The sequence below is a fragment of the Bos grunniens genome, chromosome 15 (genome assembly GCF_055505025.1).
Source record: "Bos grunniens cultivar Pamir isolate PY7600 chromosome 15, Bosgru_T2T1.0, whole genome shotgun sequence".
In the NCBI taxonomy this organism is placed as follows: Eukaryota; Metazoa; Chordata; class Mammalia; order Artiodactyla; family Bovidae; genus Bos; species Bos grunniens.
The window spans coordinates 84049676-84074901 of NC_141179.1; the positions used below are offsets into that span (position 1 = coordinate 84049676).

At 41.6% G+C, this 25226-nt stretch overlaps 2 protein-coding genes across 8 annotated transcripts in view; both read left to right on the plus strand.

Moving 5' to 3' along the window:
- Window positions 1–685: 685 nt before the first annotated feature.
- Window positions 686–8659, plus strand: LOC147358893 (oocyte-secreted protein 1). 6 transcript variants are annotated; one of them, XR_015142453.1, is made up of 7 exons: window positions 686–888; window positions 1125–1158; window positions 4087–4138; window positions 6076–6182; window positions 6358–6421; window positions 7444–7530; window positions 8351–8659. XR_015142453.1 is itself a non-coding variant. In XM_086341895.1 (6 exons), the coding sequence occupies exons 1-6, from the start codon at window positions 813–815 to the stop codon at window positions 8388–8390; spliced, it is 396 nt and encodes a 131-aa protein (XP_086198021.1). In that variant the 5' UTR covers window positions 708–812; the 3' UTR covers window positions 8391–8659. The 6 variants fall into 6 exon arrangements, 4 of the variants coding, with proteins under 4 accessions (XP_086198021.1, XP_086198022.1, XP_086198020.1 ...); XM_086341895.1 differs by lacking the exon at window positions 6358–6421 and having other exon boundaries at window positions 708–888; XM_086341896.1 differs by lacking the exon at window positions 6358–6421 and having other exon boundaries at window positions 708–888; window positions 4090–4138.
- Window positions 8660–22772: 14113 nt separating this feature from the next.
- The window catches only part of MS4A3 (membrane spanning 4-domains A3), a 40714-nt gene continuing 38260 nt past the window's right edge, over window positions 22773–25226 (plus strand). For both annotated transcript variants that reach the window (XM_086341898.1, XM_086341900.1), the window contains exon 1: window positions 22773–22909. The gene's annotated coding sequence lies outside the window, so the exon portion shown is untranslated. The remainder of the gene's footprint in view (window positions 22910–25226) is intronic.

A 25226-nucleotide genomic window follows, 5' to 3' on the forward strand; every position in this document is an offset into this window, starting at 1 on the left:
CCAGGTGATATGTTGGCTCTTTAAAGTTTGAGAAGCACTGCTGATGGGCACCAACTCAGCATGTGCTCTGAAGGCAAACCTTTAGAGCAGTGATTCTCAAAGTATGGTTCCTGGGCAGTATCAGTGTCATCTGGGAACTTGTCAGGAATGCAAATTCTTATGTCTTACCAAACCAGTAAGACGGGGCTCAGCTAGCTGTGTGGAGCTTCAGTGAGCTCTACAGGTGGGCCTGATGTCTGCTGGTTTTGAGGACCATTGTTCATAAGATGGTTGGTAAATTAGGTTAAAGCAGGAGAAATCAGTCTTGTAAATCCTCACGCCTAATTCCTCAGGGCTTCGCCTTCTCAGGTGCACAGGATAATTGAATTCTCTTACAGTCATTATTTTTTTAGTGCTCCAAGATGTTATAGGATCATAGGGAGTTTTAATAAAGTAAACGTTAGTGCGTAAAAACAACCCCATAATTGAAGATTTAGACTCTAAAAAAATGAAATAGAGCCTTCTACTGATCTTCCAATCATATCTAAAAGACCTGTCTCCTGCTTTGATAGTCATCATTACAATTTGTGCGTGAGTTTTACGGGCATTAATGTAGGCTTTCAAAATTCACTGTTCCAGGGGAACAAAATATTTGAATAAAAAGTGTTAGGTTTCAGGCAATGAACCGATGATATATTTATGGCACGTGTGTGCTGCCCAGAGCTGGTAGTTGATTGTTCACACCTGAGTGTGTCTTTAGGCATTTTGGCATATAAGTCCGCTGCTCCTAACTTTCCATTTCTCAAGTGGGATTTCGTTTCCAATCTCAGCCAATGAAGCCTTCCTCGGGATTAAGAGGACTCTTAGTCCTTTTCTCTTTGACATGGACTTGTGCTGGGGATTGGTCAGGTATAACATATTTGCAGAGGAGGATTTTTTTAAGTGTTGAAAGATGGAGCTTTCTAAGTGACTTTTGAATTACTTATGATTTTGGTCTCATTGAATCCTAGCAATAGCTGAGGATACATATAGTGAAGGAGGTTTATTTTAGATGCTTGATCTTGAAATGTTTTCTGAGACTCAAGAGTCTGCCCCAACTTGAGAGCTGCTTTTCTCAACTCCCCTTCTCTTCTGACCCCTTTCAGAGCATGTCAGATTCCTGGGGCTCAAATACTTGAGGTGGGTTGAATGTAAGGAGCGTGGGGTGGCCGGGAACATAAGGAGACTTCCATGGGCTGCGGCAGGACCTCAGGACTCTGTGAATGTGACATGCTGGAAGGAAACCTTATCTAGGACTCCGTTGTCCTTGACATTATTCTTCATAAATAATCCATTGTGTCTGAGAGGAAGAATTCAGCCCTTCCTATGTGGAGTGATCAACTGTCTTGGTTTTCCTTATGCTTTCCTGTTTTAGCACTAAAAGTCTTCCTTCCTGAGCAAGTGGGATGGATGATTGCCCTATGCATGAACTTTGGTTTGTCAGTTTCTGATGTCGAACTTTCAGAGTTTCCGTAAGAATGTACATGTTCTCATCAAGTTACCTGTTTCACAAGGCCACCCAGATCTGCTGTGTGAGCACTGGGAAGGGTCGTGGTGTGTTTATTGTACACTTTTCTTTCCTTTACTTAGGAAATATTTTAAAAGACAACAATAAAATCACATAAATACTCATTGACCCACTCTCCAGCTTTATGAAATCCACAATAATCGGCTACACTTGCTTCCATTTTAATTTCTGGTAGAATCAAAGTTCAGGTAAAGTTGAAGTCCCCATGGCCACCCTTGATTCTATTCTCTTCCCTCTTTGCCCAGATGGAAGCTTGGTCATTTTGCATTTCTCTATGCATTTTATAATTTTATGTGAAATAGATGGATCCATAAACCCATGTTTTGCAGGCACTCAAAACTTTTATTTGTTCCATCCTACAGCTTTTGTTGTTGTTCAACACTATTTAGAGATTTATAAGTGCAGGCTTGGTTTACGTCTTCTCTGGTATGCTATTGAGTGAACGCACCATAAATCGTCTTCATTTTTCTGTTGATGGGTGGAACATGTCCACGTTCGTCTGTTACATGTGACGTCTGTACTTGGGCATTTTTTTTGCATGCCCAGGATCATGAGGCCACAGGTGTGCAGGTCGGAAAACCAACTCTCTCTTATCCTATTGTTCTCTAACGAGGTGCGACAGTTTAGTTTTCCCAGCAGAATGGCAGCTGTTCTCATTTTCACCAGCACTTGCTGCTTGCAGATATCTTACTTTTTGACATTCTGAGGGGAAGATAAGACTAACTCAGGCTGAGTTTTTTTCTGAACTTTTAAATTTTTAGGTGTTAATAGATTCATATGTAACTGTGTAATACTTAGCAGTTGTATAAGACATGCTACAGACAGATAAGTGCACCTTTTACTCAATTCCATCCAATGGTAACATCTTGCAAAACAGAGTGCAATATTACTTTAGGATGTTGACATGGCTACAGCCAAGCCGCAGAACATTTCTGTCACAACCCCTCAGGCTGCCCTTCGACAGTCACATCTACTCTCCTGAATTCCTCATGCCGCCTCGCTTCCCTCCCACCTCAGTCTCTCATCTCTGGCAACTATACATCTATTCTCCATTTCTCGAATCTCATCATCTCGAGATGCCCCCTAAATGGAGTCATACAGTAAGTTAGTCCCAGGGACTGGCTTTTCCATTCAGAAAATTGCCTGGAGGTCTGCCGACACTGTGTGTATCAAGGCTCCATTCTTCTTTGTGATGAGTAGTATTCCATGGCATGTTTATACCATCGTTTAATCATCCACCCATTGAAAAGCATCTGGGACATTTCTAGTTTTTTGCTATTATGAACAAAGCGGTTATAAACATTTGCATATATTTTGTGTGAATGTACATTTTTATTTTCCTGGGATAAATGGAGTTCGATTTCTGGATCATATGGTTGTGGTTGTTTAGTTACTCAGTCATGTCTGGCTCTTTTGCGACACCACAGACTGCAGCCCGCCAGGCTCCTCTGTCCCTGGGATTTCCCAGGCAAGAATACCTGAGTGGGTTGCCATTTCCTTCTCCAGTTCATCTTCCCCACCCAGGGATCACACCCACGTCTCCTGCACTGGCAGGCAGATTCTTTACCAGTGAGCTTCCAGGGAAGCCTGGCTCACATGGTAGTCATACGTTTAGGTTTTAAAGAAATCTAGAGACTAATTTCCAGGGTGGTAATATTTTACATTGCCACCAACAGTGTATGAATGGTTCAGTTTCTCCACAGCCCTGTTAAATATGACTTGATGTCATATTTTTATTTTAGCTACTCTGATAGGTATATAGTAATATCTCCTTGTGATTTTAATTTATATTTAAATAATGGCTAATGGTGTTGGCTAAGATCTTTTCACGTGCTAATTTGCAATCTGTGCATCCTCTTAGTGAAAAAATTACATGTTATATAATTTTCATTTGGTTGGTGAGTTTTCAGTATCCTCTGAGGCTCCTTTTAGTATTCCAAGTCAACTAAGAAGATTTATGTTAAGTGAAGACCACATAAATTGCCAACTTGACTCTTTATATCTCACGTCCTACCCAATCCAGTAATTTTAAGGTATTGTGACATTCTTCTAGAACCTAGCCCACATAGAAAATTATATTAGAAAATGATTCCCTTTCTCAGATACAAAAATTACTGTCCAGTTATATTTAGCAGGAAAAGAGGAGGCACCACAGACACTCAGCTTCTATAGAAGCAGAGTTGCTCGGTTTTAGTTTTTTGGACAAGTCATTATTGCTTCATCAGCCCTTACTTCATCCTTTTACACACCACGAAGCTGTACATTCAAACGTGGAAACACAGGCTTGCTTAGAGGAGCTTCAGTTGAACCTGGGAGATCAAAGGCGCTCTATGCTGCAGAGCGAAAATGGTAGGACATTGATAGCTACAGTCTTACGATGCCAGCTCCACAATGACTTTGGAGAACCAGATCAGAAGATTTTATTTCATATCGAAGGATGTATGTTTAGTATGGGTATTTTCAGAGGATGAAGTAATATGCTGAGACCATCTTTAGCAGAATTGCTCAGCTCTAAGGCTTTTTTTTTTTTTTTAACTTAGCAGAAGAATGATGCTGCAGTTCATGGGGTTGCAAAGAACTGGTCATGATTTTGTGAGTGAATAACAGAAGGATGTTCTGTTTGTTTATATTAACTGTGCTAAAATTTTCTGGGCTGATTTGTGTGACAGCAACACTAACAGAAAGTGTTTCTTTTCTCCTCCTTAGCTGTGAAAGTACGCTGCAGCTACTTTTGGTTCTATGCCAAGATTAAACCCACACTATTTCACAATTTGTACATGAATCCTGATGAAGCATTTTTAGGAAATGACTGCCCTGTAACCTACGTTTCACCAGATGCTCATTATGAATTTTTCTACTATTCTAATAAATGTGGCATCATAACCAAAGTAAGAGGAATGGCTATTTTACCTAAAACCTGAATGTTGTATGGTTCCTTCAACAGCCCCCAAACCAGAAGTCATCAAGTTTTTATCTATAATATGGCTGGACTGATTTCTCTAATAGTCACATTCAGGACAGAGGAAATTAATGAAGGAGATGATAAACACTTATTTTCTTGTTGGGTAATAACTGCAAACTCTAATGTGAACCTTGTAGATATAAAATTAGTTAGTGACAGAAAAGTCAGGAAGATGGCGAGTTAGAAAGTTTCCACCTCTCACAAGCTTATCATGTTACATTGCAGCATATAAAGTGATATATTACAGTTTATAAAGTTTGGCCTGGTGCAGTCAGAAGGAGGAAATAACATAGTTAAGCATCAGAAGGTTTTTCAAAGTAGATGTCTCACATTGTCCAGCCCCACCCAATCCCGCTGACCAGAGACTTTGACGGGCCTTACTGGGCACAGTGAATGATCAACTATACCAACTGCTAAAAAAGTCTGATTGGGATTTTGGCTTAATTTTAAAAATGTTAGCAGCCTACAAAAGTTTGCTGTAAAATTACTTGCTATTTTGCTCCCTATCCCAAATGGAATATTAAATAATAGAATTTTCCAGTCTAGCTGAATGTCAAATATTGGGTTCCACAGAAAGCAAAATTTAAGGTGGAGTTGAGCATGCAGGATGTTTTATTAAGAAGTGTCTATTTTTATGCCAGTACCATAACGTTTTGATTAATACAGCTTTGTAGGGTAGGTTTTTTTCCCAAGAGGAAACAGTTCTGTTGACACAGCTATAGATTCAGTGTGTCTGTGGGAGGGACCACGCTGAGGCTCGTCTTATGCTGCCATCCTGAACCAGATGGAGTGTGACTCGTGATGCCCCCAGCTCTGCTTTTCTCTCTTGCTTTGACTCTTCAAGGTTTCTGCGGTCAATACAGCTTCAGGGTAGTTTCTGTTTCCTGTGAAAAGTATCACTGGGGTTTGGATAGGGATTGTGTCTACTCTATGGACGGATGTGGGTAGTATGGATATTTGAACAATCTTAATTCCTCTGATCCACGATCATGGGGTAGCTTTCCACTGTTTGCCTTCAATTTCCTTCACCAAAGCCTTGTGATTTTCGGTGTTAGATGTTCTACTTTCTTAGTTAAATTTATCACTAAAGATCTTATTTTTTGATCTATTGAAAAAATGGGACTTTTTCCTTTATTTTTTCCATGTATTTTGTTGTTGTTGTACAGAAACACAACTGAGTTCCCCGGGATTTATGTGAGTAGAGGCAGCTCCCAGGTTCCAAAGTGCATTCACACGGGCTTGAAGCTCATACTCTCTGCAGCTAAGCAGTATTCCAGTTACAGCAGTGTTTCTCGAAAGGAGGTGTAAGCAAACTTCCTTGGGCTTGAATCACAGAGACCCTTTTCTTTTGGCTCACAAGTGCTGCCTGCCTCTTCTTCACAAGCATTCTGCCAGACTTTAATGCTTGTGTCCATTTAGAAGATGGCTCAGTTCCTCATGAATGGAGGTTGACTGTGGTCACTTTTAGAGAGCTCGCAGGGCCCACAACTCCCTATTCAAATAATTATTAAGTTTCCCGAGGCTCTTGAGACAAACATCTGCTTAAAATCTTTCTTTGTCCCTTTAGACTTTCCAGGAGACTCTTCTGCTTCAGACTAAAATCAAGTATATGTCAAGTAACTCCGGAGACACAGCTGAAATGCCCGTGTCGTGTGTCGTCACAAAACAAGCATGGTATGCCAGACTTCTGCCCTGGTTCCCGGCTCCATCTTAGTTTCCAAGATGAGAAACCGACCCTGAGAGATTAAAAGGCATAACTGGGAGGGAGAAAAGACACAACCCTATTGGTAACATCAGTTTGTTGATTCCTGGCCCTACATATTTCAGAGTTATTTCAATTGTCTTCTAGGAAAAAGAGTAGCCTGCCGGGCTCCTCTGTACATGGAATTTTCCAGGAAAGAATACTGGAACAGGTAGCCATTCCCTTCTCCAGGGGATCTTCCAGACTCAGGGCTTGAACCTGGGTCTCCTGTCTTGCAGGCAGACTCTTTACCATCTGAACCACCAGGGAAGCCCTGTATATAATACCAGGAATACTGAAAAATGGAATGACGATTTTTTTTTTATACAACTGTCAGAGTCACTGAAAATCTGATGTATCTTAACCAGCTCTTAATCAAATCTAGCTATTTTGAAGTGTGAACCCACATTCAAGGTTCCTGAAAGAATTAAGAAAGTCTAAATGATAGTATATGAACTCACTGAAGATTCAAGGTCAGCATGCTGGACTCAAGATGTAGGGAGAGAGATGGAACATGCTAGAACAGAATCCATAGGTTAAGATTAATTTTTTTGGTATCTTACCAACTTTTAAGAAAGCCTGTAATAATCAAGCTTTTTAGATCATAGCAACTTTGATCAGGTCTTGGCAAACTTCTGATTGTTGGTAGGACTTTATTTGGATAATTTTTCTGTTAGGTTCTTCTGGTTAAAACCTTGAACTGAGTTTTTTTTTCCTCTCAGTGATTACAGAAGAGCCTTACTACATAGTGTTCTTCTCATAGATAATAACGACAGTAAATAACAACTAACAGTTATTAATCACCATATTCCTGCACTGTTCCAACACTGTATAAATAGACTTGTTCTTCGTGACAGCTCAATGAGATAGATACTATTATGCCAATTTAGGGGTAAGGAGATTGAGGCACAGTGAAATTATTTACCTGAGACCATTTTCTGGTAGATGGTAGAACCAGGAAATAAACCCAGAGTTTGGTTTCTAAGCCCGTGTTACTCAACACCACAAACACCGCCTGTGAAGTTCTGGAACAATAAGCAGAAATCAATCCATCTACTAGTCATAGGAATTTGGTCTGAAACTCAGTTTTGGAAACAGTAAGGTCTGAATAGATCTTAGATTCATGTGATATTTCTATATTTTCTTCTCTCACTTTAGTATGTACCCTTTTAATTTTTTTTTTTTTTTTTTTAGCATGTACCGTTTGTCAAATGAAACTGAAAGTGGAGATGATGAAACCAGCTCTGAAGACATGGAAGTTTCTTACATAATGCAGTCACAGTAAGGGTCCTCAGAACTGGCGTTTTATGATTTTGTCCACGCATGTCCTAGACAAGAGCCAATACAGTTGACAAGGAAATGTCCCCTGTTTGTATTAAGGCATTTTGTGCCTAAAAAGCTTCCAATTCAGGAATGGGCAGTTCATGCATTCCTTCCTGTGTTTGTTGGAGGTGTTGCTGATCATGTGCTTTTGTTAATATGTCACTAACTTCCAGGGATCCCATTTAAGTAAGAGCTGTCCTTCTGGGGTATCATATGAAATTCCATGATAAATGCAAAGATGAAAGAAATATCCATCAATTCCAACATCAATGGAGTTCTAAATCTTAAAAAAAAAAAAAAAGTGTCAAACTGAACCTACAAAGTGAAGGCTTAGATGTGTTGGTAATCCCTGGTGACGTGAGCTCAGAAGTGCCATAATGCTGGGTGGTTACTTCTTCCAGGAAGGACAGAATACCTTCAGGCAGTACAGTTCTTTCTCCTTGAGCCACATCTGAAGGGATATTAAGATAAATCCACAGGCATGTTGATTTGGGGTTATCAATAAAGAGGTGGAGCTATGCAACAAAGTATCGGGGTAGTCTTAGAGAATTTCAGTTGTACCTCATAGTTTAGTGAGGAATCATTACACACTTAAGGATATTGTCCCAAGGGTAAAATGTTTTCCTTTCTCTCGAATTCTCTTTTACTTTTAATCTATACCCTCTCTCCCATCCACACCCCCACACATATAAACTGCTTTACTGATGAATAGCAAGCTCATTGAAATAGTTAAATAATGTTTATATTGGGACTGATTTTAAATTTTCTTCTATTTCAGGAACGATCTGAATACTATATTCTCTCTGTGTGCCAAATGATGTAACTTACTAGAAGAGAAGAAATGAGATCTATGTTCAAAGGCAACTTCTGAAATGACTGTTTAGGACTGAAGATTTAGTGTGTTTTATAGAAATCAGAGGACCTGGCATGGAACTGAATGATACCCAATTGTCTGTTTCAAAAAGCTAATTTTTTATTTTAAATCAAATGGCATGTTGCCTTCTTATCTTTTTTTTTTTTTCAAAAAGACACTACCCCTGCTTTTAACTCCATGGAGACTTATTTATGAATAAAGTGTGTTCTATTACCTGTCTGTAATTATTGAAGGGCTGTGTCATTTTAAGCTTTGACGCTCACTATAAAGAGGTTTTTAAGGGCAGAATGACTAATTCTTCCCTGCTTGGTGGCTGATTCATAAGCTTAGCTAAGATTTACAACTAGTTGGATCATTTATTCATTTGATGAACATGCTTTCATGGAATTTACATTTTGGTAGGGCACAGACTATTAAAAAAAAACACATAATCTATAAATTCCAGGAATGGGGTAAATGCTACTTAGGAAAAAAGCCTGGCAGAGAAGGGAGACTGCTAACATCCGGGTGAGGGCTGCTCTTCTGCGCATGGCGTCAGGAAACGCCTGCCCGGAAGGTGGCTGGCAGAGACCCGACGGGCGCGAGGGAGTGAGCCGCGCAGACCCGGGAGGGGAGCTTCTCCCAGACCTTCGAGTCCCTGAGGACTCCAGGCCCAGCGGGTTCACAGCAGGCAGGAGCGTGCGGTCGGAGGGGAGAGTGCTAATAAACCAGGAGAGCCCCTCCTCCCCAGAACAAGGGGAGTGGAGAGGGCTAGCCTCTCAAAACTGACCTGACAACCTTGGTTTTACTTGAAACAGCAGGGCGAGTCACCGGAAAGCCTCGGAGTGACGAGAGCGGACAGGCGGCTCGGATCGCCCCGGCTGCTGCGCGCGGAGCAGACACCAGGGGGCGCAAAGGCCGAGCTGCTGTTCCGTCGCTCAGTCGTGTCCGACTCTGACCCCACGGACTGCAGCCCGCCAGCTCCTCTGTCCTCGGGATTCTCCAGGCAAGAAGACTGGAGTGGGCTGCCATTTCCTCCTCCAGGAAAGGCTGAGTAGGGAAACCAAGACGAACGCTGGTACTCTTGAGTGGGAGGGTAGGAGGGCTTGGTAGACCAGTTCTCAGAGTTCTCATCTAGGGGCCATCTTTCCCTTCAGGGCACTAGACGAATCTGGAGAGGTTTTTTTTCTTGCAATGAGAGGTGGTGTTAGTGGTGGTGTGTTGCTTAAGGCTACGGGGCACCGGCCAGTGATGCCACTAAACATCCTACAGAGAGTAAGACAGCACTCCCTACCTCCGCCCCCGCCCAACATACACAACAGAGAATTTCCTGGGTTGAAGTTGAGAGCCCTGGGTTAGGTAGAGCAGTGGAATAAACAGAAAGTGCTCAGATTTTGAAGAGATATATACCTGTATAGATATATCAATATAATCTGAGAAAGATTTGCAAAGATTTGGATATGGGGGTATAGGAGAGGAATCCAGGAGACTTTACGATATTTGAGCTCTTGATGGGAATACCAGACCACCTGACCTGCCTCTTGAGAAACCTGTATGCAGGTCAGAAAGCAACAGTTAGAACTGGACATGCAACAACAGACTGGTTCCAAATAGGAAAAGGAGTACGTCAAGGCTGTATATTGTCACCCTGCTTATTTAACTTCTATGCAGAGTACATCATGAGAAACACTGGGCTAGAGGAAGCACAAGCTGGAATCAAGATTGCCAGGAGAAATATCAGTAACCTCAGATATGCAGATGATACCACCCATATGGCAGAAAGTGAAGAAGAACTAAAAAGCCTGTTGATGAAAGTGAAAGAGGAGAGTGAAAAAGTTGGCTTAAAGCTCAACATTCAGAAAAGGAAGATCATGGCATCTCGTCCCATCTCTTCATGGGAATTAGATGGGGAAACAGTGGAAACAGTGTCAGACTTTATTTTTCTGGGCTCCAAAATCACTGCAGATGGTGACTGCAGCCATGAAATTAAAAGACGCTTACTCCTTGGAAGGAAAGTTATAACCAACCTAGACAGCATATTAAAAAGCAGAGACATTACTTTGCCAACAAAGGTCCATCTAGTCAAGGCTATGGTTTTTCCAGGGGTCATGTATGGATGTGAGAGTTGGACTATAAAGAAAGCTGAGTGCCGAAGAATTGATGCTTTTGAACTGTGGTGCTGGATAAGACTCTTGAGAGTCCCTTGGACTGCAAGGAGATCCAACCAGTCCATCCTAAAGGAGATCAGTCCTGGGTGTTCATTGGAAGGACTGATGTTGAAGCTGAAACTCCAATACTTTGGCCACTTGATGCAAAGAGCTGACTTATTGGAAGAGACCCTGATGCTGGGAGGTATTGGGGGCAGGAGGAGAAGGGGACGACAGAGGATGAGATGGTTGGATGGCATCACTGACTTGATGGACATGGGTTTGGGTGAACTCTGGGAGTTGGTGATGGACAGGGAGTCCTGGCGTGCCGCGATTCATGGGGTCACAAAGAGCCGGACATGACTGAGCGACTGAACTGAACTGAAAGTGGGAGGTGCCACTAACTTGATAAGAATGTGGGAGATCCTGGCTTAGAAGCTCTATTCGGTAGATGTCAAGTTTAAGATGTTCATTAGATTTCTAAGTGGAGAGAGCAAGTGGATATTGAACATATAGGTTTGGGGTTCAGAGGAGGTGGTCCAGGCTGGATGTAGAAAATTTGTATTGATCAGCAAAAATTTAAAGCTGCTAAGACTGGATGAGTTCAAGCAAAAAAAGTGAGGAAAAGAAGATAATGGGCTCAAGGCTCAGGTCTTGGGGTTTCTGATATTAAGAAGTAGCTGAGAGGAGACAGAAACCTCAAAGGAGGAAACCAGTAAGGTAGACTGGAAGCAAATCTACCAGAGAGTGGAGTCCAGACAGCCACACAGATGGAGGTAATAATCACATCACTTGTTTCTGAAAGGTTAAGTAGGATGGTTGAGAACTAAGAATTGACCATTCGCTCTAGCGAACAGACAGAGCACTGATGATGCTGGAAAAAGCGGTTTTGGTGGAGAGGCTATGCTCAAAAGTCAGGTTTAGGAGAGGATGGATAAGAAGTTGGAAAAAGCAGAAACACTAATTTGAGAAGATAAATGCACAACAGTGTTCATAGCGGCATTTTTTACAAATGCCAACCAATGGAAGCAACCTGTCGACAGATGAGTGGATAAAGATGTGATACACACACACACACACACACACACACGCGCGCGTGCACACACACACACACACACACACAGATACTACCCAGCCATGAAAAGAGCAAAATCTTGCCATTTGCAGCAAGATGGATGGTTTTAGAGGGCATTATGCTAAAGTGAAATGTCAGACAGAACATGACAAATGTCATACAATGTCACTTATATGTGAAACCTAAAAATATGACCAACTAGTGAATATCACAAAAAGAAGCAGACTCACAGGAAGAACGAACTAGTGGCTGTCAGTGGGGAGAGGGAAGGGGGAGGGGTGAGCCTCCTGTAGGGGGTTAGGAGATATAAACTATCAGGTATAAAATAAGCTACAAGCATATATTGTACCACCTTGGGAATATGGTGAATGTTTTGTAACTATAAATGCAGTATAACCTTTAAAAATTGTGCATCACTACATTATACACCTGTAATTGATATAATATACAGCAACCATACTTCAATTCAAAAAAACAGAGGATAAGAAAGAACCTGAAAGAGTATAAATGACTTTTCCTAGGAGTGTGGCTGTCAAGAGAAGAATAGAAATTGGGTTTGCCACAAACACTAGTCAGTGTAACTTGCTTAACTTCCCTGTGTTGATACAATTGCTTCCTCAAATGAATGCGTGATTTCTTAGATTTTCCATTTCAGTCTCAGGGCCTTCCACTTCCCCCAGCCATCTTTGCAGCCACCCCAGAATATAGATAACCTCTCCAGTCTTTCAAATACAAGAGTGATCCATAGATGAGCAAGGTTATGACCTGGGGGCTTGTTAGAATGAAGTGTTACATATCAAGTCTAATTCAGTTCAGTTCAGTGCAGTGCAGTCGCTCAGTCGTGTCCGACTCTTTGCGACCCCATGAATCGCAGCATGCCAGGCCTCCCTGTCCATCACCAACTCCCGGAGTTCACCCAGACTACTCAATTGAACTCTGTCTTTTAACAAGATCCTTGCAAGATTTAAAAGCAAAATGCAAGTTTGTTTTTTTTTTAAGTAAATTGTGGGTAAGAGTGAGTCCACATGTTTACCTGGACCCTAAGAGATGAAGCTGAATCTCTTCTATCATAAGGGAAAGGATTTCAGGTGGGTTCTGTGGTATTCATTTCCCTCCCACTCCAACACCCTGTAGAGCTGGGATCCTTTCAGTAACTCCAGTCAGGAAAGACTTATTTCACTGTCCTTTTGTGGACAAGCTAAGACATAAGAAATAAATGGCTAGCCAAAATTGATTCCATTGCCCTCCCCAACTCATTTAGATAATTCTACACAGGTGCTTCTGTATCTAGGAGAAGGCAGTGGCAACCCACTCCAGTGTTCTTGCCCGGAGAGTCCCAGGGACGGGGGAGCCTGGTAGGCTGCTGTCTATGGGGTTGCACAGATTCGGACACGACTGAGCGACTTCACTTTAACTTTTCACTTTCATGCATTGGAGAAGGCAATGGCAACCCACTCCAGTGTTCTTGCCTGGAGAGTTCCAGGGACGGGGGAGCCTGGTGGGCTGCCATTTATGGGGTCGCACAGAGTCGGACACGACTGAAGCGACTTAGCAGCAGCAGCAGCAGCAGCTTCTGGGTCTAGTTTCCTTTTGCCTAGCTAAGTGAGAAGTTATTAGCAGAACAGTCTCCATTTTAGGTAACTCTTCAATTTCCTAATCAAAAAGAATATTGAATTTTCCCTGTACCATATGGTATGATAAATTGTGAAAAGGTTAAAGCACCTGGAAATACTCTTGATTCATCTAAAACTTCTAGACAGCTAAAGTGGCCCAATCCTTTCTGGAGGAAAGCCTCTTCCCCTTGCATACAGAGTCTGCAAATATCTTCCTTGAGGCAGGATCTTCATAAAAAGACACTTGTCTCCTTAAAAATCTGCTCCGACTATCCTTAATCCTATCAGGCTGATAATAAGGTCAGGTCTCAGCAGAGCAAGAGGGGAAATACAGTCTCTAGGGAGGAGACTGTTAGTTAATTGAAAAAGAGAAGACATAAATGTCCATCAGATTTTAAATATTTCATGGTTTTCATATGCAGCATGAAAATTTCATTTTCATGGTTTTCTAATGACTATGCTGCCATTCTGAAGGAAGTGTTAGATGCATAGGCAATGATATTTTTTAAAAACAGTGATTTATGATCCAGCAATCCCACTGCTGGGCATGCACACTGAGGAAACCAGAAGGGAAAGAGACACGTGTACCCCAATGTTCATCGCAGCACTGTTTATAATAGCCAGGACATGGAAGCAACCTAGATGCCCATCAGCAGATGAATGGATAAGAAAGCTGTGGTACATATACACAATGGAGTATTACTCAGCCATTAAAAAGAATACATTTGAATCAGTTCTAATGAGGTGGATGAAACTGGAGCCTATTATACAGAGTGAAGTAAGCCAGAAAGAAAAACACCAATACAGTATACTAATGCATATATATGGAATTTAGAAAGATGGTAACAATATCCCTGTATACGACACAGCAAAAGAGACACTGATGTATAGAACAGTCTTTTGGACTCTGTAGGAGAGGGAGAGGGTGGGATGATTTGGGAGAATGGCATTGAAATACGTATAATATCATGTATGAAACGAGTCGCCAGTCCAGGTTCGATGCACGATACTGGATGCTTGGGGCTGGTGCACTGGGACGACCCAGAGGGAGGGTATGGGGAGGGAGGAGGGAGGAAGGTTCAGGATGGGGAACACATGTATGCCTGTGGCGGATTCATTTCGATATTTGGCAAAACCAATGCAATATTGTAAAGTTTAAAAATAAAATAAAATTTAAAAAATTAATTAAAAAATAAAAACAGTGATTTACTTTTGGCTGTACTAGGTCTTCACTGGTGCGCTCGGGCTTTCTCTTGTTGCAGCAGCTGGACTCCAGTTGCGGCGCACAGGCTTCTCACTGCGGGGCTTCTCTCGCTGCAGAGCAAGGGCCGGAGGGCGCGTGGGCTTCGGTAGTTGCCACAGGTAGGCTCACTAGTCGCTGCTCCCAGGCTCCAGAGCACAGGCTCAATAGCTGTGGTGCACGGGCTTAATTACTCTGTGGCATGCGGGCTCTTCCTGGACCGAGGATTGAACCCTCATCTCCTGCTTTGCCAGGCAGATTCTTTACCACTGAGCCACCAGGGAAGCCACAGCCAATGATATTAAAATTCTCTGAGACAGTTTATGTAAATAAACCTGTCAGTAATTCAATATAGAACAATATAAATTCCATTTGTTATGAATAACTAGATAGAGATGCATCCATGAAATGAAATACTTGTAAATAAAATTACCATGATGTCCTACAATAAAATATTGTCTGGCTTGCCTGAGCATGGGGGAAAAGAATGTGTGAGTTACTGGTCAGTAAGAAATTTCAGTGTTATTCTGCATACTTCCTTACTGTTTCAACTGTTTGCCCTACATTCCTATCTTGCATAATTAAGATAATTACCAGCTATAGTTCACTGATACTGTCTTTGTAAATTTAAATCTACTGAAGTTCCTTAATTCCCGGTTATTACTTAACAACACACACTCCAAAATAAAAACTCACTGATTTTATGAGACATAAAGTATAATTAAAGTATTTAGTGGAAAGAGCTTTCACTGTGGTCTCTCATGATCACAGGTACATCTTGCAGCTTGTTCTTTGCTACATCACTGCATGGTCCTGGAAATTTCTATACTTTTGATAATTTTCACAAGCAATTATCCTATAATCAGAAGCCATCTATGAAACATGCTATATAATTTCTAAAGGTAACATTAAACTTTTGCCTTTGAGATGGAGCTTCTGTAATTGTTGTTTCTTGCTAAAATACCCAGCTAGTTCAAACTGTTAGTTTCATCCACGATCTCTCCTCCTTTCAGGTTTTACATTCCTATATTTTACTGGACAAAAATGCTCTCATAAACTTTCCTTCAGCAACCTGGACATGTATGCATTTATGATAAAATACACTTGGGAAGGCTAAATTAAAACAGAAAGCAGTGTTTTTTTTAAAGCTTTGACCGCAGTTTTGCAAATGTGTTTACTTGAATTAGGATCTCCTGAAGCTCATTAGAAGGATTAGTAAACCAACTGGATCAGAATGACCCCAGCATGGTTATGATAAACAGTATTATCAATCAAATCATAAATAATTTCTTCTGCGTTAACCACCCAAATCTCCTCAAATCATCTTGTAAAGCTCTGTTCTTCATGTTCCAATAGACACATATCAGATATTACTTAAGACACCATTTCAGACATGTCCTCAAGCTTGCAGAAGACACAGCTGGAGGGGTAGAGTCTAGAACTACTTTCTCACATTTACATTCTGGTTTTCTGAATCACAACAGAACACTTTCAGCCAGTAAGAGAAAAAAAGCCAGCAGTGTGTGTTCCAGAGTGGTGATGGGGCATCGCCCGCAGCTGAGCAGACACAGGGCCTATAAGCAGTTCTGAGCCCACTTTGTTCCGCTTCCTGCTTCCTGTGTAGCCTTGGCTCATCTGAAGAATGAAGGCCTCTCTGTGTTAGCAGGACTCCTCGTGCTTTTTCTGTTGATCCGTAGTTTGGATAATTGTAAGAGAAAAGGGGGGTTCTGAAGGGCGGCATGTCAAGCAGTGGGGTGCTTTTTTTAATACCGTTGGCTTTGGGGTGAATATTTATAATTTGGTGATCATCTGCTAATATCTAATGGCTGTCTATTTTCACTGAGCTACGTAGTCATATCTGTGCATCTTTGCCGCCGTGTTTCCTCTTGAATCCATAAGTGGCTTCAGGATGCTGTTAGGTTCTTATTTGCTTTTGTGTTGGACATGCTTGTTACTTGTTAGAAATACTTGTGCTGAATGGATGAGTCAGGAGGCTGCCCGATGCCTCGGAAAGGAGGTTGCTTAGGTTCTCAGGACTTGGACTGCGCTCCTTGAGGGACAGAGCAGTCCGCTGCTTAGTGGTTCCTTTTTAGACCAAAGGCTCTCAACAGATTCCACCTGTGTCTTAATCCTACTCAGCCACTTAGCAACATGACTTAAACGTAGTCATCTGAAGTGTGGGAAACTAATCAACTGATGTTAAATGGGTATAATGAAGAGTCCATGTTTAAAGACAACCTTAAATTTTCTTTGATCCACATTATTACGCTTCAGTTCAATTCAGTCGCTCAGTCGTGTCCGACTCTTTGTGACCCCATGAATCGCAGCACGCCAGGCCTCCCTGTCCATCACCAACTCCGGGAGTTCACTCAGACTCACGTCCATCAAGTCAGTGATGCCATCCAGCCATCTCATCCTCTGTTGTCCCCTTCTCCTCCTGCCTCCAATCCCTCCCAGCATCAGAGTCTTTTCCAATGAGTCAACTCCTCGCATGAGGTGGCCAAAGTACTGGAGTTTCAGCTTTAGCATCATTCCTTCCAAAGAACACCCAGGACTGATCTCCTTTAGAATGGACTGGTTGGATCTCCTTGCAGTCCAAGGGACTCTCAAGAGTCTTCTCCAACACCACAGTTCAAAAGCATCAATTCTTCGGCACTCAGCCTTCTTTTATAGTCCAACTGTCACATCCATACATGACCACAGGAGAAACCATAGCCTTGACTAGACGGACCTTTGTTGGCAAAGTAATGTCTCTGCTTTTCAATATGCTATGTAGGTTGGTCATAACTTTTCTTCCAAGGAGTAAGCGTCTTTTAATTTCACGGCTGCAGTCATCATCTTATCTAATCCTATTGGACAATAACCAAATTAGCCCCTAGAACTCAATAATATTTTATTTATATGAAGATTTTGTTTGTGGTCAAGCTCATGATGCCTAATTTTTATAACTGTTTCGTAGCCATTAAAAGGGATATTCTCATTTGAATATTAACTGTGTATGTTATACTATGTTGCTTCCTTTATTAACAGTGAATTTCATACTAGAATTAGGAATCATAACTAAAGCTGATGCCTATTTTATTTTTAAACTGTGTCATAGAGTCTTAGTAATAAGGTGCCATTTTGCTGACTAGGAAATTGAGAATTAACCTGAAGTAGAACATGAGTATAAGTGACTTTCCTTACCAGATATCAGAAAATATTATAAGCCATGGTAATCAAACTGGTATGATCTAAGCAATTGCAGAACTGAATGTATGTAAATCACATCAGATAATGCACTATTGCTCAAAAACACAGTAGTGTTAATTGCTCAGTCGTGCCTGACTCTCTGTGACCCTGTGGACTGCAGCCCCCCAGGCGCCTCTGTCCGTGGAGTTCTCCAGGCAAGAACACTGGAGTGGGTTGCAGTCCCTTCTCTAGGGGATCTCCCCCACCCAGGGATGGACTGTGGGTCTCCAGCATTGGAGGCAGATTCTTTACCATCTGAGCCACCGGGAGGATTGCTTGAAAACAGAGGAAATACATTTATTTTGAAGAGGGCCACATATGTGCTACTTAGTGTTATTAATGCTGAAAAGGGATACCATTTCAATTTAAAGGTGGATGTTCATTTGTTTCTCTAGACAGTGTGTACAAATTGGGGAACAATTTTAATATGTAAAAAAAAATAATCAGATAAAGGGCACTTTTTCAATTACTGAATATCCCCAAGGTCCCATGTTCCAGTGAAAAACTATCAGAGCCTTGTCTAATTTAATGTTTGATTCCCAGGAAGTAGCTCCATGACTTCACCCAATCTGGAAAAGGAAACTGAGGCACATAAAAATTAAGTCATTCACCCAAGATTTCACGGTGGAATAAATAGAAATGGAACCAAGGCATTTTTTGCTCTGGAACTAGGCATTTCAGCTAAGAGGCTGAAAATTTTCTGAGCTACTGTTTAGAGATGACATGTAATCTGAACTGTTCCCTCTTTTTCTTCCACCAGAGTCTGTCAACTGTGCTAAAAACTGGCTCCAGGTCAAAGTGAGACGAACGCCGTTTGTGGATGAGCTGCTACCCCAGGTTCATGAGCTCTTTCTCGGAGATGGCTGCCCCGTCACCACAGAGCTGCCTGATTCCTTTGAGTTCCTTTACAGTCTTACTACTTGTGGCATCAGGACTTACGTAAGATGAGTCATTATTTTAATAAGGAACAGTCTTTTCTTATTTGTGGGTATAACCCCAATTATTAACTCTGTGTAACTATTTTTGTCGACTGATTTTATAGCTCATGTTACACTGTGTGTTAGATGTTTAGTCACGTCCGACTCTGTGACCCCATGGATTGTAGCCCGCCAGGCTCCTTTGTCCATGGGATTTCCAAGGCAAGAATACTGGAGTGGGTACTCATTCCTTCTTCCAGGGGATCTTCCCAACCCAGGGATCAAACCTGGGTCTCCTGCATTGCAGGTGGATTCTTTACCATCTGAGCCACCAAGGAAGCCCAACCCTCTGTCTTAAATTTTTGGGTAATTCTACAATAGAAAAAAAAAACAGATAAAATATGGGATTTAAAAAACCAGGCATTCATTTTTGTCTGCCTTTCCCTAATACATCTCCCCTGTTTTTGATGGAGAGATTTTATAGTCTGTAGGGAAAAATCAAACCTGAAAAAAGCATTTTCTTTTGAAACAGCTCCACAATTTCCCACCCTTTTGTTGTGTTGATTTAAATATTCACCTAAAATGGGGGATATCAGGATAGTAACTGCTGTATAATTAAGAAAGAATTCAGTCTTCCCAGGCCAAAAGACTTGAGATTTCATTAGTTATTTTGAATAAAACGGATCCTGACGGGAGAAAGTTAGTGAAGTTTGTCAGTTGTGCAGATGAGCGTCTTAGAAGCTTTCATTGTTTCATCGTGTTTTACTGATTAAATAAACAGTCATGATCATATACCAGACAGTTTGCTTACCTAGCCGCCATGTAACCCTGCCGGAAGATAGTGTCACACAGAGAGTGGGGCGTCTGGGATCTGAATGGGGTACCCGTGCCCGTAGTCCATTAAATTATGTTGTCTCGTGTTTACTGATTTTTTTCTTTATCTCCTTGACGCCTATGGAGATGGCATCTTGGTTTTCCTTTTTGAACCCGCATCTGTCCTGGTTTAGTACCTGTGGCTTATGTGGAGTCATTTTACTCCTGGCTCCAGACACAGGAGCCAATCATCTGTTGCATGCTGTATTCCCAACACCTAGAATAATGCCCAGCGTTTCACAAGCACGTGGGGTCACGAAGGTTGGAGTGACTGAGTAACTAACACACACTCACATACAGGTGTTTGTTAAATAAAATGTAAGCACTCAGATATTTATGAAATGAAAAGGTCATGCCAGCTGTCAGTTTACATAGCTATAGCAGGGCAAATGTAACTAAGGAATTTTATGGGATTTATAGGGAGGGGATACACGCTTTTTCATTGAGATAATAAATGGTTAGTCTTTAAGCAGATAAATGCTGAGATTTCTATTTGTCATTCATGAAGACAGGTTCCTTCCAGAGGAAGGAAAAGATAGTAAGTTGTTGGGGAGAGAGCAAAATGGATATTTGACAGCGTGATTGCGTTTCTATTATCCAGCTATTTCTGAAGCAGAATTACCTGGGGACTCCTCAAGTATATGAACAAATAAGTACCATTTGTGCCAAATTCAAATGAAGTTGAATGTTCCTCTTATGTAATACTGTACCATATAGCGCTCAACCCTACGAATTCTTACTGTAGCCATGGAATATTAAAAAGCTTAATCCTAGTTATTTCTTGTCACATGAACATTAAGTGCCAAAAATGGTATTTGAACCTGAGCAATCTGAATTACTAGCAAGCAATCCTGAAGACTATACTTTCAACATGTTAAATTGGTATAACTAAAGTTGAAACATATATCTAAATATTGATCAACACTAACTGCATCAGAGAGTTGAATATACTTTTTGATACTGGTAGTGTTTTCTAATTCTATAATATAAATATTTGAAATCATAATATATGATGAGTTGTATGCCTAGTGGTTTGCGCATCTGTGTAATTCACCATTACGGAGATATGCCTGGATACATAGTTAATTGTTTTTCTTTAAAAATGTGTGTTAGTTGCTGTTTATGACGGATGTACCATACTCTCTCCTTTACAAACAAAAGCTCATAATTGGAGTTGTCAACCATGCCCTGTGGGCCAACCAATCCAGCCAACTTCTTAATGCCTGTGAATTGACTTGCTGGAACATAAGCACATTCATTTAGGCAATATCTGACAGCTCTCATGCAACAATGTTAGAAATGAGAGTTTGTGAGAGAATACGATTCACAACGATGAAAATACTCTCTGCTCATGTTTTGAAAATGTACCAATCCCTGGTATGTATTGAATGGTGGTAGTGGTTTAATCGCTAAGTTGGGTCTGACTCTTTGTGACCCCATGGACTATATAGCCCACCAGGCCCCTCTGTCTGAGGGATTTCCCAGATGGGAATCCTGGCATGGGTTGCCAAGTCCTCCTCAAGGGGATCTTCCCGACACAGGATTCGAACCCAGGCCTCCAGCACTGCAGGTGGATTCTTTACTGACTGAGCCATCAGATCCATCCCATTTTATGAATGGTGGGGGGAACTTGCCCTGAAGTCATCAAATACTGTCAAAGTTCACACCCAGAGTAAGTTGCAGAGCTTGTTCCATAGCCCAGGTCGGCCTAAATCAGGCCCTCATCCCAAAACAAGTGTGGTAATTAAAAGTTGTCTGTGCAGACTCAACTGCCACACAAATACTATGTCCTTGGCACAACGTCAGGAGCTAGTACTTGGGTCTTTTAAAAATACAGACATTTTATTATTTAGCTCTGCTGTCCTGCTACTTTATATATTAAGGTAACGTGATTCCTATATTTTTCTAGTTGTAAGTTTTAGTATTTTTTTTTTGAACTCTCAGATTTAACTAAAATAACTACACATTTTTCCCCCTTCAGGAAAGCTCATGGGGCATTCTCATTGAAAGCTCAGTCACATATGAATCTTTGTTTATAAACAGAGGAGGTGTCATCCCAGTGCTGTGCTTTGTTAAAAGGTAAGTCTAGCTGACCACAGAGATTACTGTGTAACAGGTTCCTGGCTGCCAGGAATTCCTGATGGGTCTTAGTCAGGTTGTCACAAGGCAATACCATGACTGGTTGGCTTACAGACATTCACTTCCCTAACCTCTTGAGTCTGGGAGGCCCAGGATCAAAGTGCTGGGCCAATTGGATGTCTGATGAGGTCCCATTTTCTGGTATAGACAACCAGCTAGGACCTACTGACTGTGACCGCGTGGACTGTAGGCCACCAGGCTCCTCTGTCCACGGGATTCTCCAGGCAAGAATCCTGGGGCGGGTTGCCATTTCCTTCTCCAGGGGATCTTCCTGACCAGGGAATGAACCCTGGTGTCCCACACTGCAGGCAGCATCCTTACCGTTTGAGCCACCAAGGAAGCCCCTTGTACAACGAAGGGATATATATAAGGATATATACATATTTAAAACTTTGCAGTGACCTACAGGGAAAAGAATCTGAGAAAGAGTGTATAATAAATATAAACTGAATCACTTTCCCGTACACCCGAAACTAATACAACATTGTAAATCAACCATGCTTCAATAAAATAAAAACTTTTTAAAATTACCATCTGAAAAAAAATTCTCGTCTCTTAAGTTCTCTCTTCCTCCATACTAAATAGGCATGCATGGAAAATACACCAAACAGTCTATTTACATTGGGAGTGAGGTGACAGTCTTTAGTGTAGAAATTTTCAGTGTTTAAGGGATTCTTTTAAAACACCCTTACTTGGCTTCATAAAGAAGGGAAATGTCTTCCTTACTTGCTCACCATATTCTAGGAACTCAAAACCTTATCTCTCTAATCATTCTCTATAGACTATGGGTGAGATGATTGGAGATGACAAAGCTGGTTCAGCAGCTTTTTAAGAGTTTCTGGTATTTGATGCTTCTTTGGTCTCAGCTTTGGGTCACAGTAACTAATTCTGGGATGATGGGCAATCCTAATTAACATTCTGTCAGAAACTTTTCCTTGTGTTTTCGTGAAACAACGAACTTCCATTTCTGTGTAAGCTACTTGATTTGGCATTCCTCCCCGTACAACTCAGACTTGTATAATTTAGTTTCTATTCTCGCATTTCCAGTCATCATAAAAAGAAACAGTGAAATATATACCAGCCTAGTTTTTTTCCTCTTTTTTAGAAATGATCCATTCACTTTTGGGGAAGAAGACATAGAAAGTGATAATGAAACAACTGGGGAAAACGCCCAAGGGCCAGGCAGACAGAAGAACACAGCACCACCAGAAGCACCATCCTTGGAGCCCCCTCCAGGAATACCAAGCAAGTGAGTCGTCTTTTGACTTAGTACTATCAATGCTTTCCAAGGCACAAAAAAGCAAAGGTTCAGTACACCAGTGATGTACACCACACGCTGTGTACCAGGTATCCATGCAGATTCATTTAGAATTGTCTTTGTGATCATGAATTTGTGGTGATTAGGGTTATAATTTGTCTTACTGTTTCTCATTATTCTCTCAGGGAAAACAGTTTTGCCAGGAACACTCAATAGCTACTCATGTTATCAATCCCAGCCCAGCCAGAGGAAAAAGCCCTTCAGTTATAACATGGAACATATATAGGACAGGATTTAGAATTTCTAAGAATTGCCATGAAGATAGTACCTGATATGTTGTTAACTCTTACTAACCACATTTTGTCCTGGAAGGACTAAGTGCTTATAAGAGAAAACTCTTTTTCAATGTGAAAGACAGACATTTTAATAGAATTATTCAAATGGCCTATAGCCCTTCGACTTCAGCATCCCAGAAGGCACAGACATTGTGAACCTATATTTCATGGATCTACTAATCATCTTGAATCAACATTTCAGATACTACTGTCATGTAAAATTCATAACTTTTCCAACAAGGGTCCATCTAGTCAAGGCTATGTGCTGGGGACTAGCCCCAGCTGATCCAGGGTATTCGAAGGAGAGACGGCCTAGGCGACTATTTATATGCTAATTAGAGATATAGAGAACAATAGAATGAGGATAGCTCAGTAGGAAAATTCAGTGGAGAAAAGAAGCTGAGTAGCTTGGTTTACGCGGGAGACCAATAAAACTTCAAGACAAGAAGTTTGCACCACTTACGTAGGCCGCAGGCGCCCTCTCGAATAGCGGAAGGTGCCTCACCCTAGACACCTTCTCGAGTGGGTCTTAGAAGCCCAGGCATAATTAGTAAGCGTGGTGGGTTCCGCGCTCCAGATGGAGACTCAGCTGGAAGTTAAAGGGAAGAATGACATGGGGAGACCAAGCACTGGTGAACAAGGCCCGTAGCTTTATTTTTAACAGGGGCTTTTATACCCTAAGTTACACATAGAGGATGATAGGGGATGCAAAGTCAGCAGTCTTTGATTCTTATCAAAAACCAAGGTTTCTTTCCTGCAAATTTATCGTATACAAATGGTTTAGGTGATTTACATCATCTTCTGGCCAGAAGGCCTACTAACATTTTATGACTTTTGACAAGGACTTATCAATAAAGACTTATTTTCTCTAAGAGTAATTATTTTAAGGTTTGGCACCATCTTCCAAAGATAAAATTGCATTCCTATAGGGTGGATGTGTAATGGGTTTACAACAAAGAAAGAATTTATTACCTTAAGGGTCTAAAGTTACTAACACCAAGGCCACTACTTATTTTTTACTATATACCAACTATTAATTAATACACATTCAAGGATACAATTCAGGGGATGTGAAAACTTGGCAACAAGCATTGACTCATCAATGAAATCCTTTACTAGTTTATTCTGACAGTTTTTAACTCTCTGAGAGGCTCTAAGCTATTTGAATATCTTAAGCTTCCCGTGCCTCTGGAGGCTAGGAGACTGTAAACAATCGTATGCATAGCTGCAGGAGTCCGGGTAAACTTGTCAGGCGAGTTAGAGAGCCATCTGAGGGGTTTGGATTTAAACACTCCTAATTGCCCAGGAACTTTATTAATTGGAGCTGTAAGTTAACTCTTTGACAGAGAGAGAGAGATGGTGGTAGGGGACAGCCCCCAGTAAAGTCAGAGGTGAGAGCACAAAGCAATAAAGTAGGCAGACTCTGGTTTTTTGGGGGAAAATGCTCGAGAATATCCGGGGGGGACTCCTGAGGCTCGATCCCGCCTTTGCGTATGCCGAGCCTCCTTCCTCATGACCTTTGTCATGAGCAGAATGCCTCACCGGCTCCCCGCAGCTATGGTTTTTCCAGTGGTCATGTATGGATGTGAGAGTTGGACTATAAAGAAAGCTGAGCCCTGAAGAATTGATGCTTTTGAGCTGTGGTGTTGGAGAAGACTCTTGAGAGTCCCTTGGACTGCAAGGAGATCCAACCAGTCCATTCTAAAGGAAACCAGTCCTGGGTGCTCATTGGAAGGACTGATGCTGAAGCTGAAACTCCAATACTTTGGCCACCTCATGCAAAGAGTTGGCTCATTGGAAAAGACTCTGATGCTGGAAGGGATTGGGGCAGGAGGAGAAGAGGACGACAGAGGATGAGATGGCTGGATGGCATCACTGACTCGATGGACGTGAGTTTGGGTGAACTCCGGGAGTTGGTGATGGACAGGGAGGCCTGGCAAGCTGCAATTCATGGGGTCACAAAGAGTCAGACA

Excerpts from the sequence above, each read along its gene's own strand:
- LOC147358893 (XM_086341893.1), top strand. The coding sequence starts at position 813 with ATGAAGCCTTCCTCGGGATTAAGAGGACTCTTAGTCCTTTTCTCTTTG. Across the intron at positions 4,435-6,075 it reads AATGTGGCATCATAACCAAA|ACTTTCCAGGAGACTCTTCT; the intron begins GTAAGAGGAATG and ends TTGTCCCTTTAG. Across the intron at positions 7,531-8,350 it reads TCTTACATAATGCAGTCACA|GAACGATCTGAATACTATAT; the intron begins GTAAGGGTCCTC and ends CTTCTATTTCAG.